Source organism: Chenopodium quinoa, unplaced genomic scaffold (assembly GCF_001683475.1).
Source record: "Chenopodium quinoa cultivar QQ74 unplaced genomic scaffold, ASM168347v1, whole genome shotgun sequence".
NCBI classification, from domain to species: domain Eukaryota; kingdom Viridiplantae; phylum Streptophyta; class Magnoliopsida; order Caryophyllales; family Amaranthaceae; genus Chenopodium; species Chenopodium quinoa.
The window spans coordinates 1,867,623-1,887,148 of record NW_018744066.1 but is presented as its reverse complement, the minus strand read 5'-3'; the positions used below and the strand labels follow the sequence as shown (position 1 = coordinate 1,887,148).

General features: G+C 32.7%; 1 protein-coding gene and 1 pseudogene across 5 annotated transcripts; both read right to left on the bottom strand.

The window, feature by feature from the left end:
- Window positions 1-7,936: 7,936 nt before the first annotated feature.
- Window positions 7,937-10,982, bottom strand: LOC110690964. 5 transcript variants are annotated; one of them, XM_021867886.1, is made up of 8 exons: window positions 10,413-10,981; window positions 9,951-9,993; window positions 9,828-9,869; window positions 9,610-9,744; window positions 8,824-9,516; window positions 8,600-8,737; window positions 8,399-8,479; window positions 7,937-8,311 (listed from the first exon to the last, which is right to left on the bottom strand). In XM_021867886.1, exons 5-8 carry the CDS (start codon window positions 9,100-9,102, stop codon window positions 8,225-8,227), a joined length of 585 nt encoding a protein of 194 aa, XP_021723578.1. In that variant the 5' UTR covers window positions 9,103-9,516; window positions 9,610-9,744; window positions 9,828-9,869; window positions 9,951-9,993; window positions 10,413-10,981; the 3' UTR covers window positions 7,937-8,224. The 5 variants fall into 5 exon arrangements, 2 of the variants coding, with proteins under 2 accessions (XP_021723578.1, XP_021723579.1); XR_002505183.1 differs by having other exon boundaries at window positions 8,399-8,737; window positions 9,446-9,516; window positions 10,413-10,982; XR_002505182.1 differs by having other exon boundaries at window positions 8,631-9,516; window positions 10,413-10,971.
- A 661-nt stretch (window positions 10,983-11,643) lies between these two features.
- On the bottom strand, window positions 11,644-17,638 carry LOC110690963 (annotated as a pseudogene).
- Between the last annotated feature and the right edge of the window lie 1,888 nt (window positions 17,639-19,526).

Below are 19,526 nucleotides of genomic sequence, written 5' to 3'. Positions count from 1 at the left end.
TTGCCGGTTGTTGGGTTGGGCTGGCAGACTGACCAAGACAAACACCGCCACATCCCTAAGACTATACTTGTAATCCTTGTATAATATGCTCCTTGCTTCTATGTTCCAAAATTAGCCTACTAGATATTACCAACAAGTTTGACCATTAATCAAAATTCTCCCATGTTTTGGTAGCCATTCATATTACTAAAAAAAAAACACGGAGGAACTATTTTGCGAAATATCAGTGCACTTACTCTTTTTTTTTTTTTTTTTTTTTATTGGATTAATCGCATCACCAGGTGTTATACTAAGCTTGAAATGAGATAGTCTGTGTACCAAAAGTTAAAATTTTAACAATTAATATTTTGTGAAGAGTGTAAAATTTCATACCGTCATAAGGATTAATTCAACCAAAATTTTAAGTTTATGATGTTGGAGTCTTAAGATTGGTTTTAAATTCTACTATGTATCATACTTTTAAAGTATCAATTCAATCAAAAGTCTAAATTGATGGTTTTGGATTCCTAAGACTAGTTCTAAATTATGTTATAAAAGAATATATAAAATTAATCGTGTAACTCTAGCCATCAACTTAAGCTATTAGTTGAGTGGGTTCTTGACACTTTCTCAATCATCATTCCATACTATATTCTCTAGAATTGCATCCAAATATTTGATTATTCAAGCGAAAACAAACAATTTACTACTTTTGAGCTTTTAATTTTATTTAATCATAGATAGATGACCTTCCAATCTTAGCTAGCTTCCATACACCTCGAACATGTGAGGGTCGTATATTCATGCACATAACGACATACAACCAAGTTGTGTAATCAGAACTTGTGATTAACATATATATGTTCCTTTGCCAATTAAGTGTATGACCAATTATTGTACAAAGTATATATACACTCATATGTTTTAAAATTTTAAGTCGTCTTATATTAGAGACAAGATCAAGATAGGATCGATAGAGGACTAAAAATAGACATGGCCAAGTTTTTTTAATAAAATTTGCTTATTTTGAGCTTAGTATATATAATCATAAATGGAAGACCTTCCCAACTCATCTTAGCTTCAATTCCACATATACTCTTCCAACATGTGACGTCGTATATTCATTTACATAGAGACCACATACAAGTATACAACTCGTGCAAGATCGAGCGAGCTTTTGATTAACATATATATGTTCCTCTACCAATCAAGGGCTTGTGTTTAATTGACCGTTCTGAGTTGAATTGGACTGAAATGAACTGAACCGAATATTTTATGAGAGAAGGAAATTAAGAACTGAAATGAACTGAACTTATTGAAACTGAAGTGAACTGAAAATAATCTGAAAACAACAGGCCCTAAGTGTGTCTTCCTTTAAGGCCGCCGGATACACCAATACACAAGTATATCATTTCTTCATTCTACATTCATATGCTTTAAAATCGATCTTAAAGTCTTCTATTATTAGAGACAAGATCAATTGTAGATCTTTAATTTCTTCTCATACCAAAATGTATGGTCATAGAGCTAATAAATAAACATGGCCAAGTTTAATATAAACCAAGTGATGAATACATTTGTATAAACATTGTCTCAATTAATTACTTAGGTTTGCACCAATAAAAATAAACATTTTGGTCCACAAAAATACACTTATTTGTGGCTCCTAGCTTCATAGACAATCTTAAGTATCTTGCCTATTAATTAAGGAGGTTGACCCAAATTTATAAGCTTTGTTGGAAGCTAGGTTGTATAATGGATATGATACAAACATTGCCTTTCCTACTTGCAAATGTAGATGGCCGATTATCAGCCATGAATAATTATATTTGTGACACTATATATGTGAGGTTGTTGGTCTTATAGAGTACCCTAGGTTTTTTATTTGGTACCACCAGATCACGTCATAGCTAAGAGCTTGTTCGTTATTATTGCGAGTTAACGTTTGTAATACTTTGTATATTTTTTAGTTAGAAAACCGATTTGAAAAAAAATAAATAAATAAATCAAATATCTATGACTAATTTGATATATTATGTAATGACTAATTTTTAAGTTTATTTTGTGATTTGTGTTAAATGTCTTAAAGCCAAATGTTTTAAGTTATTAATATGCTTCTTTCGGATACATTTGTTATTAAGGTTTATTACAACTTCTAAATAAAAGAGATTATCTTATTTTAGATCTGTAAAGACACTTTTATAAAAGATCCAATCATAAATTACCACTTTCTTCTTAATTCATTCAATCTCAAAGCATTAAAGTTGCACCAATAATATAACGTTATTGATTAAATTAACTTCGATTCTTCAATTCACCTTTATAAAAGTAATAAAAAATGCAAATTAGAACATTCTATCACAAGGTGTTAACTAGAGATAAGATCAAAATCCTAAAGTATGTAACTAATTCTTGCATGTCATCATATAAAGGAGAAAAAGACAGGCCGAAAAACAAAAATAAAATAAAAAGATTATAAAAAAAAACTTAAAGAAAAATTTGAAAGATACAACTCAAGTCATCATACACCTGAAAGTTACATAACATAACACAACACAACAATCACGTACTTCCATCGTAACAACTCTAACCAATAATTAAACATACCACCAAGCTTTGCTTGATAGCTAGGTTGGTGGGGAATTTACCTTGTGATTCTGAGCTCACGAATTTAAGCCTCACTAATTACAAAATGCTTGGGAGTAGGGGGATTCCCTTACCTACCCCTCTACTCTCAAGCGATGACCTACGGAATTGGGCTGACTAACCCTGTGAAAGTTGTCAGCTCGATAAAGTCATTCATCTTACCTTTTAAAAAAATAAACGTACCATAAAAGTTACAGTATTAAACTGTTTTGTTGATTCCAGAGCAGAGATCAACTATGAGTTGCTTCATATAAAGATGCCCCCTTCAAAGAAGTGTTTGCGGCCACAAGCTTCTCAAGGGCCTCAGTAGACAAATCACCAGGCTGTGGAACTTCTTGATGAGGAAGACCATGTATAGGTTCACCAAATTTGTTTCATAGAATTATTGGTTGTAAACATTGATACTTCTTCATTTTTATCCCTTATTACTTCATTATTTTTGCTTTCCACCTTTTTCTCCTTGTTGCTCATCCTAAATTAATTGCAAATAATGAATTTAATTTGATTTATTAGATTATTTTCCTATTAATTTCTTCCTTTCTATGAAAATATGGATGAAATTCTTTGCATACTAATGTGCTGTTATGTTTATTTATTTTGTTCATAGTAAGAGGTGGCACTTAACTATGAAACATGAGATTTGTTTCCTTGCGGGCGTGTATAATTGTTGAGGAATGAGGATAAGCCGGTCGATAAGGTCTTGAAATTAGGAACATAGTATATTTTTATTTATTAAATTTCGGACGTAAATACGGGAAGTTGAATTTGCTAGGAAATAGATGGTTGTATGTGTGCGGTGTGCCCTTTAGCTCTTATTTAATCAGCGAACATGAGAAATGAAACTTTATGGAAAATTTTAAATTTCACAAATTGAAAATTCTTGCAAGTGAAAGTTATATTTCTATATAAAGTAAAACTTTTCATAAAATTAGACATTTCTACATTCAAATATCTAACCAAACAAATCTTAACTTCTGTAAAGATAATTTGACACAGGCATTCGGAGCTTCGATCTTAAAAAAATACTTGCAAGTCCTACATTAACCAAATAACCAGTGAACCATCAAACAAAAAGATGGAATCAAATTCAAAGTTTGTTTATAAAAATTAAAAATAGGTTAACTAATGAAATTGAATCTCATATTACTAGGCTTAATACAACGACTAGGAGAATATATATGAACTTCCCTAAGAGAATAATAATAAAAAAAAATATAAATAACTAATTATGGTCAAATATTTAAGTTGTGCATTGTGAAATGTAATGGACGAAACAAGTCAACTTATAAAGAATGGAGGAAATACATGATACTAATGATTTCATTGCATTCTTCAGTCTCATATGAAATACGAAGTATTTCATGTGTTTTAGGGATATTAAACACTCCTTATGGGCTTAGCCTTACTTTGGCTAGCTAGATCGGCCCAAATGTAGTTCATTATATATGGGCTATTGAGCCAATTAGTCTACTATGGACCCTGGTGCAGCTACAATAGCTGGACCAGGCCCAACACGCTTGAAAACAGCCCACATGATTACATCAGATACTAACCCACGTACTTGATTTACCCAAAAAACTGCAACATTTCACCTCAAGGCAACATATCCCTTCTCTTTCATCTCTCTATTTTTTCTCTCAATAAAAACTAAAATCAACCATGGAAGCTCATGCTCAACAAGATTCTCCGGAAAAAAAAGGTAATTTGTGTAAACAACACTTAAATTCGTTTAAATTTCGTACAAAGTACGTAAATTTATGCAAATTTCTTAAGTTTCTTACAAATACAATTAAATTTAAGAGTTATGATTTGAGTTAAGAGTAGTAATTTGTCTACCTTCACTGAAATTTATAGAGACTCGACAAATTATTCTACATGTAGTGATGATGATGAATTGTTGAAGCTAATCTGATCGATTTCAAGGAGTGTAGTGGTATATTGCGATTGTTCAGATGTTTTTACTAAATGTTCAAAATTTGCAATGTTCGGATTTTTTTTACTAAATGTTCAAAATTTGCAATTGTTCAGATTTTTTTTACTAAATGTTCAAAATTTGCAATTGTTCAGATTTTTTTACTAAATGTTCAAAAGTAAAGGCGTGATACATTGCGATTGTTCATATATTTTTACTAAATGTTCAAAATTTTCGATGTTCGGATTTTTTACTAAATGTTCAAAATTTGCAATCGTTCAAGTTTTTTTACTAAATGTTCAAAAGTTTAAATGTGGTACATTGTGATGTAGTATTTTTACTAAATGTTCAAAATTGTCGATGTTCAGCTCGGATCTTTTTTACTAAATGTTCAAAATTTGCAATAGTTGATTTTTTTTATTTACTTAATGTTCAAATGCATAGGCGTGGTACATTGCGATTGTTCATATATTTTTACTAAATGTTCTAAATTTTCGATGTTTAGTTCGGATCTTTTTTACTAAATGTTCAAAATTTGCAATAGTTGATTTTTTTTTATTTACTTAATGTTCAAATGCATAGGCGTGGTACATTGCGATTGTATAGATATTTTTAATAAATATTCAAAAATTTCAATGTTCAGTTCGGATTTTATTTACTAAATGTTCAAAATTCGCAATTGTTCAGAATTTTTTACTAAATGTTCAAAATTCGCAATTGTTCAGAATTTTTTACTAAATGTTCAAAATTTGTGACGTTCGAATTTTTTACTAAATTAATCGATCAAATTAATAAGAACAATAAAAAATATCAATTAATCAATCATAATGAATTATGAATTAAAATCGATCATAATGAATTACGAATTGAAATCGATCAGATTAGTTTTAACAATTCAATAAATATTAAAACAATAACTTCATCCACAAATTCATCCCAAAATAAAAAATAAATTAATATTGGTCACAATGAATTTATAATAATTAACTAACCTGGATTAATCTCTTCAAAAATATCAACAATTTCCATCACGTTAAATGCAAAAGTCAATGGAAAAAAAATTACAGAGGAGAGAGAAAAATAAGAATTTGAAAAAAAAGAATGAATTAAAATCGAGAAAGAAATAAAAAGAGATTAGGAAAAGAAGAAGAAGAAGAAGAAGAAGAAGATAGAGAGATTCTGCAAAGAGGGAAACAAAATATTAACAAAAAATAAAAGTAAAGATGGCAAGTAGAAGAAGGAAGAAGAAGAAGTGAAGAGAAATTCTACTTTTTATCTGTATATATGGGTGCAATACATTTCATTTTCTTCCCAACAACCAATAGCATTCTATTACGCTCACTGAACCGTTTGCATGTGTTGTCGTGCTCATGCCTGAATAAATACGCTATTGAATTAAGAACGATAACCCTGGTGTGCCTACATCCTTCAAGAGAATTCAACACCATCAACTCCACTTGGTTCAACACCAAAAATATTTGGTCAGCCACCTTTATTTTTTTAACATGCACCAAACTAAGTGGATTTTCACCTGCCAACTTATTACGCAATATATGTAAACTCACTTGGTTGAGTCTTTCAGCCGGGAACACCGGACAAGCTTGTATGTATATTGATGACCCATACAACCCTCCATCTTTCGGCTCTAACAAGCATGTAAGCAAAATCTGCAAGCATGTTTGGGTCTTACCTACCCCACTATCTCCAAATATTTCAGTCACCTCTCCAATTTGTATGCCGCCATCAAAAATCAAATCAATTGGATTGCAAATGCTGATACATTTTTGGTTCATTGTAATTCCAATATCTATAACCCTTTGGCAATGGAGATATATAGGATTACTATTTGTATTCGGTATTGGTGGAGTTTTTTGGATTACATTATCCGTGCAAATAGGATAACGATGTTAAAATGTTATGGGCCCAAACCCATTATAATAACAAGAGAATCGTGTTGACTGAATGTTGTTGACCTGATTTGGCGGGAAGTTGTGGCGAATAAAAATCTTGGTAAATGGAACTAAGTACTTGTTCCATAGACACTTTTCATATGGGAGAGATAAACCAACCCAAATTGCTTTAGTTCAACCACCACCATACACGCGCTCATGGATTTACACGAAATACCAGATTTAGAGGAAATACCAGTCCCGGTAAGGAGTATTAAGAGTGTAGATTCAAAAACACCAATAGCCTTATACGCAAATAGCAAATTATTTGTATGCAACACAAACCAACCACTTCCATTGCTGATTAAACACACCGAAACACTAGCCCTTTAGAGAAGGCTTCCGCAGCCAATTGGCGGAGACACTTTAATGGAAGAGGTTTCTTGGGGGAGATCAAGTCTTTACTGATCAGTGATGGTGAAACCGTTCCAACACAACTATTATCAGCTCGCAATGTGGCAACTACAATAGCCACCGGTGGTCAGTTCAAGGGTGACCTTGTTGTAATACGCAAGGGGAATAAGGTTTCTCCTGCGCATATTCCTGATCTGTCGGACCTAGCTACGCTACCAATGCCTATCAAAATCGCAATACGAAGTATCCTGCTGGAAGAAGGTGGTACTAAGGGAGATGGATACGAGCATGTCATTCCAAAGTCAATTAAACATATAATAAACCCATGTTCGGTGTTACCACGCATAAGGGAAAGTTGTGTACTGAGGGAAGGAGAACATGTTATGCATACAAACAGTGACCCCAACGACATCAAGATAATAAGTGTGGGTGGTGATTTCTTGTGGAAGAAGTTGTCGCTTCTTTCAAGATGGACAAGTAAGAACCCCTTAGATGGACGAAAGATTACCACTAAATTTGAAGTTACTTTAAAATACAAGAGCAACAACAACAGCGTCGTTTAGAATAGTTACATGGAATTGCCGAGACATGGCACGAAAGACATTTTCACAGAATTTACAGCATGTAATTTCACTTCACTACCCACACATTCTGATTCTTACCGAGACCAGGGTTTCAATTAACTCGGGTTATCAAGGGGAGATCTCGGTGTGGAGTTATAGGTGGTTATGCTGTTATCATCTTTAGTAGGAATATTGGTATTCACCTACAGCAGCAAGATGACATGGGATCAACATGGGTTATCAGCAAAATTAATTGATGTTTTGTTTGCGGTTTTAGTTTGTATTAAAAATTGATGTATGGCCAACAAAGGCCCAATTGCACAACCACCAAATTGATGTTTTGTTTGTGGTTATTCAGTTTCAAATGGTTGCACTAGATTTAAGGTGAAGTTGTGGGCCACTTTAGTTCTCCTTTTTTGGGCTAACAATGTGTCGTTTTCTTTAAATTATAATATATGGCCAACAAAGGCCCAATTAATATTTTATAGTTCATTTGCCCATTCCAAATGACTCTTTGCATTCATTTATGAATATAATACACAATGAATAAAATTACATTTAAAGCAACTATATAACATGGAATTGTAATTGAAAAAAATTACACACGGAATTGTAAAGAATGCAAGAATACATGGACAAGGTCCTATGGAATTGTAATGAATACAAGATTACAAGGGCAAGTAGGAAAACTGTTACAATTGTTGTTACAACTCAAACAGGAATTCATAAAATTCACCAAGTCCTTTGATGCGAAAACAAACAGACACACTAGGAAAACTGGATAACACAGACGACTTATTTGAACACTTATTCAACTTCACTCACTTCAACCGCTTATAGTCAGATCGAGTTGTAGAACGACCCCTCCTTTTCTTTGAGTTAAACCCAACATCTGCTTGTGGAACATCCTGTATTTACACACAAACAATTGGTTACTATTTAATCACCCACAAACAACTGAATATTCGATATTTAACCCATAAATAGAGACTCACGATGACTATTCGATGGTCTGAAGGGACTTCTGTATCCCTGGCTTCCCTAGGATGTCTTTCACCATACGCAACATCCAACGACTACACACACATATTACATACAAACTGCCCCAGTCATTACTAATATATCATAATATATCAAAATATCATATTACATACAAACAACACATAACTAGGCCATGGGGGTTACATAATAGTTACCCCTAGTTTGCCAAAGTCACCGGTACATAACTTGTCCAACTTTGACGCTATGCCAATCTGCTGCATGTCCCATACCTTAATCTTGGGAAATGCATCCCATTGTACAGGATCTCTATCCAATCGGTCCAAATAAAATATCTGCACATAATGGGAAATAAATTAACGTTTTCCAAAAAAAAAGATGATTTACCTATAAAGAAAGAATACAAGGCTAAAACACCTACAACAGCTAAAATTGTACAACCACCACATCCTCCTGCAAACCCATTTGCATAAAACCTTCGCGCAAAACTACTAACACTATCCATGAATTTTGAAAGAACCAAACCACACCAGCCATATTCAACAGCATCCATTGCACAACTTAGTGAAGGTAAAAGATTAGCCGCAAGTCTAGGAGATTGTGTGGGACATAATACCATCTCCAAGGCCACAATCAAGAACAGAGTTTTAAACTCTTCTTCCTGTGATTCCTCAAAATATCCTTCCAAACGATCCAACATTGCAGCTGTAACAGGTATCCCTACAGAGGTGTACACTGTACCACTGCGGGGTTTGCTAGACTTAGATTCTCATGACTTCCCATAACGCAAAAGTATTTTCTGCACTTTCAATCTGCCCTCTTCAGTCATAGTTTTGGTGGATGGCACAGATCTAGCACCATTTGGGATCCCTAACACCCACCTAACTTGGTTCTTTGAGAACTTAAACTCAACACCGCTGGGGGTTATCATTTTACCACTTAACGGGTCAATCCAGGTCATTACCCAATAAGCCAGTTGTCTGGGTAAATGAATACCAAAAGACATGTGTAACAGACCACAAAAACCCATTTCAGTAACCCACCGTTTTCTTCTCTCATCAAATTTTTGATATATTCGTCCAAATGACTCTATTCGGCAGTTCATGTTAGGGGGCTGCATAGACAGGGAATAACACATTTCAGCATACAAATTATAACCTATTAAAAAATAAATCAAGGCACCTGTGATCATCAACCATTCACTTACTCTACTACAAGCCTTCCTATGCAAAGCATTAACCTCTGATCTACCTTTAGCACATCCACCAACACTTGAACTATTGTCCTTAAACAGTTCAGGGTACAAATTAATTGTCTTACGCATCGAGACTTCAGTCACTTGCTGCATATATTAGCCGGGAAAACAAACATTAAACAACAAACCATACAAGGAGAACCATAACAAAGGACAACCATAAACCATACCTTGTTCTTCATCACACCATTGCTCTCACCATCATCACATACCTACACCACATAAATAATTTCACAACTAAACCTTGCATTAACTTTATAATTTAACCAGCAAAAACGGGGACCTTCACTGACCTTGGCTTCAATAGAGACATTACCATTTGACATCTTCAGAACGCTGATTCAGTCGTCAAATATTTTCATTACGAACAAAACATTCTCTTATTAATACAATTACCAGCTTAAGTTGAATAATTTATCCACCAAAAACACAAAAATAGACAGTTATTTTCAGCTTATTCAATCCTCCATAAAACTCATACCAATTATATTTTTACAAAATCAAATATCTTATTAACACAATTAACAACTAAAATTGAATAATTTATCCACCGAAAACTCGATAATAAACAGTTACTTCAAAATCAAATATTCAATCCTCCATAAAACTCATACCAAAATCAAATATTCACAAAATCATATCAATTTCAAAGCATTCATACCCAAATCCGAATCCATAGATAATACAAACTCAATCACTCAAATTCAAAATTCACTGCATAATCAAATAGCAAACACAATCGACGGGTAGCTCACCTTTCACAAAGATCACTTCGAATCGATAATAGATATACACCTTCTATATTTCGTCGCCGCGTACCTCCGTCGTATTGCTTGCCTCCGTTCAATTAAAGCACTCCCAAAGGGTAAAAAAACATCAAGAAGAGTAAAATAAACAGTTACATAACGACAGCCTAACTTTAGGGTTTCTTCCGTTATCTTATTAAGAAAACGCCAGCCTAACGGCTGTCAAATGCCAAGTGGACCATATTTGGACTCTTCACGTTGAAATTCCCATTTCGCCCTCTTGAGAAACAAAAGTTGTTTCACAAGAAGAACAACTTGGGTTTACCCCATAATATGTCATCTAATAACACGAAGGAGGTACAATAAATCTCACATTACTCTATCTTTCTCCTCATTAAGTAAACATACTCACATCCCGTCAAAAAAAAAAAAAAAAAAAAAGTAAACATACTCACATAGGTATGTAGAATTCCCACTTTTACTTTTCTTTGATTTTCGTTGCTAAACTAAATCGACCACGTTAAAATGGACAATAAGCTCGAACTTATGACAACAAAGTCACAATGTGAATTCAACATTAACATCTCCATCAAGCATGCATGCTTGGTTTAGAATGCCTTAATCGGTTACTTTATTATGACTAGTCGTTGGAGCACGCGCGTTGCGCGTGCCCCCCCGATGGCAAGATAAGTAAATTCGTGGTTGTGTTCGGTTGTTGTGATATTCGTGGTTGTGTTCGGGTTTTGTAATAGCAAGGATACATGAATTTATAAGTGTCTATGGGGAAATATGTATGAAAAACAATTGTTATAAGTGAAGTTATCTAGAATTTGCTATAATTTAAAGATTCTTAAAAAAATATATTACTCCCTCCGTCCTTTAATACAATGCATCTTTTGAGCATTTATTCCTCACATAATAATAAAGAGAAAGATGTTGATTTTTTGTTTAAAATGTAGTATTAACTAATCAATTTGAATTTCTACATAAAGCATCTCAATACCTTGTAAATCTTAAAACTTAGTTGATTTTAAATCAAATAGGTATACAAAGATATAATTTCTACTAACTACTACAATCAACTTGAATTTCTACGCAAACTATCTCATTATACCTTATAAATTTGTGTTTATTTTTTTTTTTTCTTTTGTATTAAATGTATTATTAATCAACTTGATATTAACCTCTTTTTCTCAAAATAAATAAATTAAAAAAAAAAAAAAAAAAAGCACCAACTTGATACCTAGCCTCAAGAACAAAGATATAATTTCTCTACTAAAATCACAATACACATATTGAAGTTGAAAACAAGTACACATTATGCTCATATATTCACTTATATGCTCTTGCATTACTTCATCATTTACGTATCTAATTCATCCCATTTCTACCATTTAAAAATATAAATTAAATACTACTTATACTACAAATGAAATTAAATCCCATAACCTCAACCTATAACACTATCACCATCTCACACATGCTTCATCTGGTTGTATCCTTGTCTTCTTGGCGCCTTTAAGCACGTGCTCCACTGCTACAAGTAACATCTTGGCCCTAATATTTCAGGCTTGCTCACTTCATCCCAAAATTATCTGCATAAAACAGTAGAATAAAAAATAGAGCTAATCACATATGATAACACGATAAACAATTAGCTTGTATTTTACGTGAAGTTCATATATATACCTAAAGTTCATACAAAAGAAACCTACAAGTAGTTTCCTCTTCTGAACGAGGAGCATTCTGAATGTCACCCATATTAAGAGATATTTGTAACCACCAAATAATTAACCTGCAGATATATCAGTTACATAGATAAGCAAACAAAAAAGAACAAATGTATTAACTTGCCGACAAATATTTAAGATATCTAAATGATGATGAAGGCATATGCAAAAGCTGATACTTTAAATTCAAGATACTTAATTCTATTATTCTAGCTGCCTTTAACAGCTTATACACTTAATCTGCGATAGATCTATGAGGAAAAACATGGTCTAGACTTATATCCACAAGGCACAATATAAATATATAATGCGAAAAAAAAAGAAAAAAAAAACACTAAGCTGCATACACGTCCGATCAGAAATCAAATATAAGAAATCTCACAATAAGCATTCCATAGAAAATTGTGGGTCTTCCCATGAGAGCCTTTACGAGCAGCCATTAACCAAAAATGCTTAATATATATAAGCAATAACCAAGTTCATTGTCTATCATGTTTGACGAAAAGAATAATGTGTTGCCAATTTCTCTAATCTAAATATAAATGTACTGTATAAGGCAAAGCATCATAAGAAGATGAGAGGTTTTACCAAAGCAGTATATATTAAGAAATAAACCCAAAAACAATTCATAGAACCCACTATTCATTCAGCACCATAATTCTGGAATGCCAATGATGCCTTCATCCCAAGCCTACTCAAGAACAAGGCATACAGGATGTGCAGAAGAAACACGAAGAAGCAACAATTTAGTGAGCTGCTAGAAAAAGAGAGTGTAAGCTTGCTGGCTACATTATACAAAATAAAGAATTGATTTTTTTTTTCTCTATTTATAATAACAAAGCCTAAATGTTCAGAAATTTGTAGGTCAACAAAATCTTTCTTTAAAGATTAATAAGGATAGTTATAAAATACAGTTAAATTCATACAAGCACAACAAAGAAAAAAAAAAACCCTGCAAAAATCCATAAAAGCAAGAAGTCACTCACAGATACTTATTATGAGGTTCGGAGCTCCAAAAGCATTTGAGCACAGTGATTGAGAACTTCTCTGAGATTGTCTTCCTCTCGATCTTCTCTTCTTTTCCCCCTGGAACTCAACAAAGCAGAGCGAGCGAGTGAGAACTACAGTAACTTTAGAGTTACTACAACTCAGTTGTTGTATCAGGGCTAGCTGACAGATTCGAGGGGTACATTATTGCTCACAGATCATCAAGATTTTATACAAGAAGACCTGTATAAAAACACACAAAACAAGTATGAATAGCAGAAACATTGATGTAGATAGTTGCAACTGAAGTATAAGTGAGCAATCTAAATAATCAAAGAAACAGGAAGAGACGTACGCTTAAACTCATCAAGACCTCCGACCAGATTTGGAATTTAGGTAATGCCCACCTGAGAACGCAATCACGCAATCATAGTAGGGTGTCCTTTTTTTTTTTTTTTTTTTTTTTTATCTATGCCTCCTAGATTAACTTTGTTATGGGAAAGGTCATAATGTTTCTCGATCTTATCTTATGACAAACTTTAGGCAGAAAAGTCTGCCTCCTTTTCAAATACTTTAAGAACATGGAACCCGTCTTCTTCACAAGATTACAAGTAAGAGGAATCTTCGGAACATTAAGTCATCTATTTCCTTATGTGCACTTCAGAAACTTGTGTCAGTTTTGTAGCACACATTATGTGTTATAGGATCGATAAAGTCATAAATGACAAATGACATAAACAATATTCAATTTCGTGTCATGACTACGTTGTTTGGTGATCGTGATGAGTTGTATTTTCCTAAAGTAATGACTACTCTCTAAGCTTTAATGAGTATTGGGCCATTGGCAGGCTTTTAATAAATACAATCAAGAAAATAAAGTAAGCAAGCAGAGATGTAAAATAACTGAAGTGCTCAAGAACAAGAAGTCTAGAAGAGTAGTATATTGTAATAATCTCAAACATAATAGCTTGATATACTTTTAGAATCCATCACCTCACAAACTCATGGAGATTCATAGAAATGCAAGGTCTAACAATGATCTAACTTTGCACATCTTTTGAATAAAAACTAATTATTACTTCAGATACAAAGGATCACGATCCTGCTCACCATCATTAAATTTAAGCAGGAAACGGCACACATAGTTGCCATACAAAAATAGGAGATAAGAGTGAATATATTTGAAAGACTAACCTCTTTACTCTAACAAGGATGTCCAGACTGCTTTCTCGGTAGTTAAGTTGATATGAAATCAAGGAGGGCCACGCAGTTGAATTTTCTTTTTTGTTATAGAAGCACAAGACTAACTTCAAGCACTGCGTTATTTTGCACCAACCTGCAATTGCTGCAAATATTACAGTAGAAAAGATAAAGGATTCTCAAGTTATCAGTTGTATGGTGTAAATTACTCTCACGTATATAATAATAAATTATAAGGAGACTATCATATCGAACATGACTTCCTTGTTGACTCCTTAATACTTCCCAAACTCACTTGATAAGTTATTACATTCATATAAGTAGAACACAACCCTTATCTAGACATACCACATGTACAAACCTTTACATATATATTTTCTCACCTCATTTAATAAAAACAACAAAAGGCTCATGTAATACGAAATAAGAAGTTAATTAAGAGTGATGAATAAACTTGGGGAGATTAGTGTTCGTTCATCAAATCTATTTTATAAACATTTAAACCCTTCAATACATTTAAACTAATTGACTTTAGTCACTCACACATTTGAAAATTTAACATACACATTAATCCCTCATCACTTTGGCAAATTATCAATTAGTCATTATCCAAATAGTCATTAATCAAAATTGCCCACATTTTAACTTTATAACTAATGTGTAAATAAAGGAAGAAGGGAAGACAAAATAAATAAGAGAAGCCCAAGCATTCATTTTAGCACCCCAACCAACTCAACACAACAACACCACATAGGCATCAAATGAGCAATAACAACCCGCTGCGATAGAACCAGGGTAGCAGACCGTAGTAAATTCCAGAAGGCATAATTCCTAGCACAAAACTCCAAATCGAGAAATTCTTGAGCCTAGATTGAATAACTTTTCGAGATCTAAAACATTGATGAAGGGACTATGAGCTAAAAACAACTTCAGGTCGATGATTTTTGGACGAACAGAATAGCAGTAACAGGGCAGCACCAGAATAGCAGCGGCAACAGCGTGAAACAACAGCTACCCTCTATAGTCACTCACAACAGCAATATCTAACTTGACAGCATAAATTTTGGCAGCAAACACCATATGCATATAAGCATATTAAAAAGATAAAATATTGGGAGAAAATGAAAAGATATGGAAAAAAATAACAAGTAAGCTGTTCATATTAAAGGTTAGGTGAAAATTGAACCAATTAGAACAAGAAAGAGAAAGGGGAGATAGAATTGTACCTGTAGATCAACAATTCTGTTACAAATCAGACAATAATGTTACTAACAATATATTTGGATGCTCCAACATGAGCTGCATAACTAAGAATTTCAGCGTTTACAAAGAATAGAAGGTCAGTACAGCAACTAACCCTCATTTAGTTTCGTTTCCGCAACTTGAAGCCCTGAAACTGATGATAAAACTGCAAAAGAAAGAAAAGAAGACGCTTACTGTATAGTACGCCAAATTCGCATTAATATTCAACATATACTCTTTTCTTTTTCATAAATTCAGAGCTAGGACTTAGTACATAAGTAAAAGACTACAAATAAAACTATGAAGTCTATAACATACATAAACGTGCAGTATCAATAACATGCTACACTATTATGAAATCAGGGTCGGGAAAATATAGGTTACGCAACTAACAGAGAGACTGCTTTCAAGACTCCATGACCTTCAAACAGAATAGGGAAATTGTATGATTGTGCAAAGGAGATAAAGTAATTATATATGCTTATTCTTTTCTAATATAAATTGAAAAACAACATTGCAAGCGAGCACACACAAAGCTTGCTCAATTTTAAATATGTTATGCAACATATTAACTATACAAATGAACAAGATCCAATTTGCAAGTGTAAAATAGGTGCTGAACGGAAATCTAAATACTATGTATTTAGGATGTATCTTAATTTGTGGTATAAATTGTATTAGGGACTCCAACCACACAAATTTATCAAAACATGATCATATTGTCAAACCAGATCAAACAGGCCACTGAAATTCATACCTTTGCAAAGACATCACATAAGTACTTAGCAGCGCTCTACATCCTCAATAGCTGCTACCGGAATGTCACCTATAACCCCCATTTTTATTAATACCTAGTTCATAAAATTCAATATTAATAAATGTTAAAAATTTTAAAAATCAATCTCCAATCAAAAAATTCGAAATTAAGTAACCCTTAACAAATCAATCTTTCACCTTACAGTTCAAACCTCATATCAAAAATGGTAGCACTACTAAATCAACTTCAAAGTAGATTACAACAAAAATCAAAGCTTAACAAATACCCAACTAAAAATTGCAATCACAATATCAGATCCCAAGAAATCACACTATCATAAAAACAGAAGTAAAAAATAACAAAACCCCATTAAGAAATACACCAAGCAAATCTTTAGCAATTGAATCGACTCAACAATCCACTATGCCTATATTATTTTACTCGATAAATTACAATGTAATAAAACATATTTTTTTTTACTTCAGATTTCACCAAATTACTTCCAGAAATGAATCATATTATCTTACAACAGATTATCATTATATTAATCTTAAGAAGCAAATTTGTAGCAAAAATTGAATGTTTAGAATCTTGCCTAGCATAAATGGTCAATAAGTCCTTCACCTTGAATTTTCTGGACATACACATCCATGACATGAAAGACTGGTAAATCAGAAGTATATTCAGAAGGCATCATAAACCCTGAAAATTGATTGCTAATTAAACAATCTAGGTATTTACTCACCATCCATGAAACATCCATCTTCGCCTGAAACATAAGCTCTAGTCAATATGAAAGTAAAATCGGTGAGGGTTTGGATTGTTTCGAAAAGAATCTCATGCCTCGCACTGCTAACCTGAATATGACCGAAACTTTAAACTTTCAGATACATCAAACTGTTAGTCCTCTATAATATAATATCAAAACATGTTTCAAAATAATATAAAAAAAAAAAAAAGAACAAACATCCAATAATACCTGAGTATCTTCACCTCAAACTCGAATCCACCAAACCTGGGTCCATCTTCCTCCTTGTAAAAATTAAATTTTTAACATCTAAAACACCCATATAACGTAAAATAGTGAAATTAATAATCAAATAAAGTCAATATCTTGAAAACTTATAAGACTAATACCTTAATTTTGGTGGGGTTGAATCAAAGATCCAAAGTAATCTCCTCTTTCTGGAAAAATACTGAAGAACATAAGGAGTGACCCGAATAGCAACAACCCATGCTCCGAACATCAATCCGTGGGATCGAAGCTGCGGCAGAGCTTCTTCCTTGCTTGGTTTCTTCTAGAACATTCCTCCGAACATCTTTGCTTTAGGAAACCATTTGAAATCAAATTCAATAAAAAAAAAAAAAAAAACTACATGAAAAGCCTAGAAATAAATAAAACAACCTTCATATAAAAGGTAAAAATCTAATCGAGGAGATGAACATCAAAGTATCGAACCAATTAGAACAAGAAAGATAAATGAACCTTAGCAACCGCGTTGCCAAAACTGATGAAATTGAAACACTGAGAAGAAGCGAATCCCATCGCCATGGTTTTTCAAGGATGATCGGTGATTTTGAGCTCATCGCCATCATTGTTGAAGGAGGACATATTTTCTCTCTCTAGGTTTCTCTCTCCTTGTTTTCCATTAAGAATTCCGAGCTTTTTTTTTTTTGAGATGAGGAGGAAAGAGAAGGAAGTCTGTGAGGAAGAAGGTGAGGAAGTCGGTGAGAGAGTAAGGGACAAGTAAAAGGGGCAAAATTGGCAATTCTTTAATTTTAGGGGCAAGACTGTAATAGCACCACAAAGTACTATTCACCAGCTACAGTAAATTCTTTTGCATATTTTATAATGGTTAGTTATAGATTAACACTTCGTCCTTCATCTAAGTATGTTATATTATTCTATATAACTTTAGTAAAAGAATATAAATTACGCTAGCAAAGTTCAAGATTCTTGGTTCATCACAAAAAGTAATTTAATGATGATTAGATTGGGCAACAAATTAAAAGCTTTCATTATTAGGATACAGTTGGATTTATCTGGCTTAATTATTTATAATTATTTGTGGTTATTCAAAATATGCAAGAAATTTTGCACCAAACTAGTGTTAATAACAATACTAATTAGTTCGGAGCATGTGACAACCATTAAAACGATATAGCTTATAGATTCACAAAATCGGCCAAATTAAACTATTAAAATAATATAAAACAATTAAAGTTAGGAATTATTATTTAATTAGTAACTCTATAATATAAAATGTATAATCATAATCATTTGTATAATATCGTGTTAAATTTTAATTAGTTAATTGGGTGGTTACAAGAATCCAATCAAAACCTAAGCTAGCTAAGTATAATATATTATCATGCAGCTGGTTAGTCATATGATGATACAGTCAAGTAAGTTGGTGATGTGCCTAGTCATGCTATCTACTCAAGACATGGTATATTTTGGCATACTTAAGATAATGTCAAACTACTTTATTGCTAGTTGGTTAATTATGTGGGGGGAAATTGTTATTATACCATAAAACATTTTTTTAGAAATTCCTAATCATAATTCATACGTCACATAACATTCTTTTTCTACAACACTAAATATATAATGAAGTAAGAATGTTTAGTGGTCGTTATGGTCTTATTATGGATGTACAAACTTTATCACGTATGTTGGTGCTTAAGTTCCTTAGTGTATAAGTTATAACAATTATAATTGCTTTTCATGAGTATCATCTTTATTCGGAGTAATAAGTTGTATGTGTGTAATGGATCTTGATCTCTTGCAGGCAAACTAATTTAATTACGTAGATAGGCAATCTAATCCAATTGAGAGAGGAAGATAAATAAATTTTCCGATCCACTTAAGAACCACAATTGGTCATGCATATATGATAAGGATGAAAATTTTTACCAGTTACAAAATTCCTTATATTTCCCTAAAAATTCAACCACTGTCTTTGCTAATTTTAGCAATTTCTTCCTTTTCAATAACAAATTCCTTCGTTTTTTCATGAATTTTTTTCACATGCAATAAATAAATAAATAAATAATCCTGTACAATTGTCAACATTCTCACACTAAATAAATAAATACTCCCTCCGTTCTTAATTACTTGACCAGCTTTGACTTTTACACTATTTATCATCCCTCATTTGACCTTATTTTGTGAATTATGTAAGGAAAAAAAATATTCATGTATGA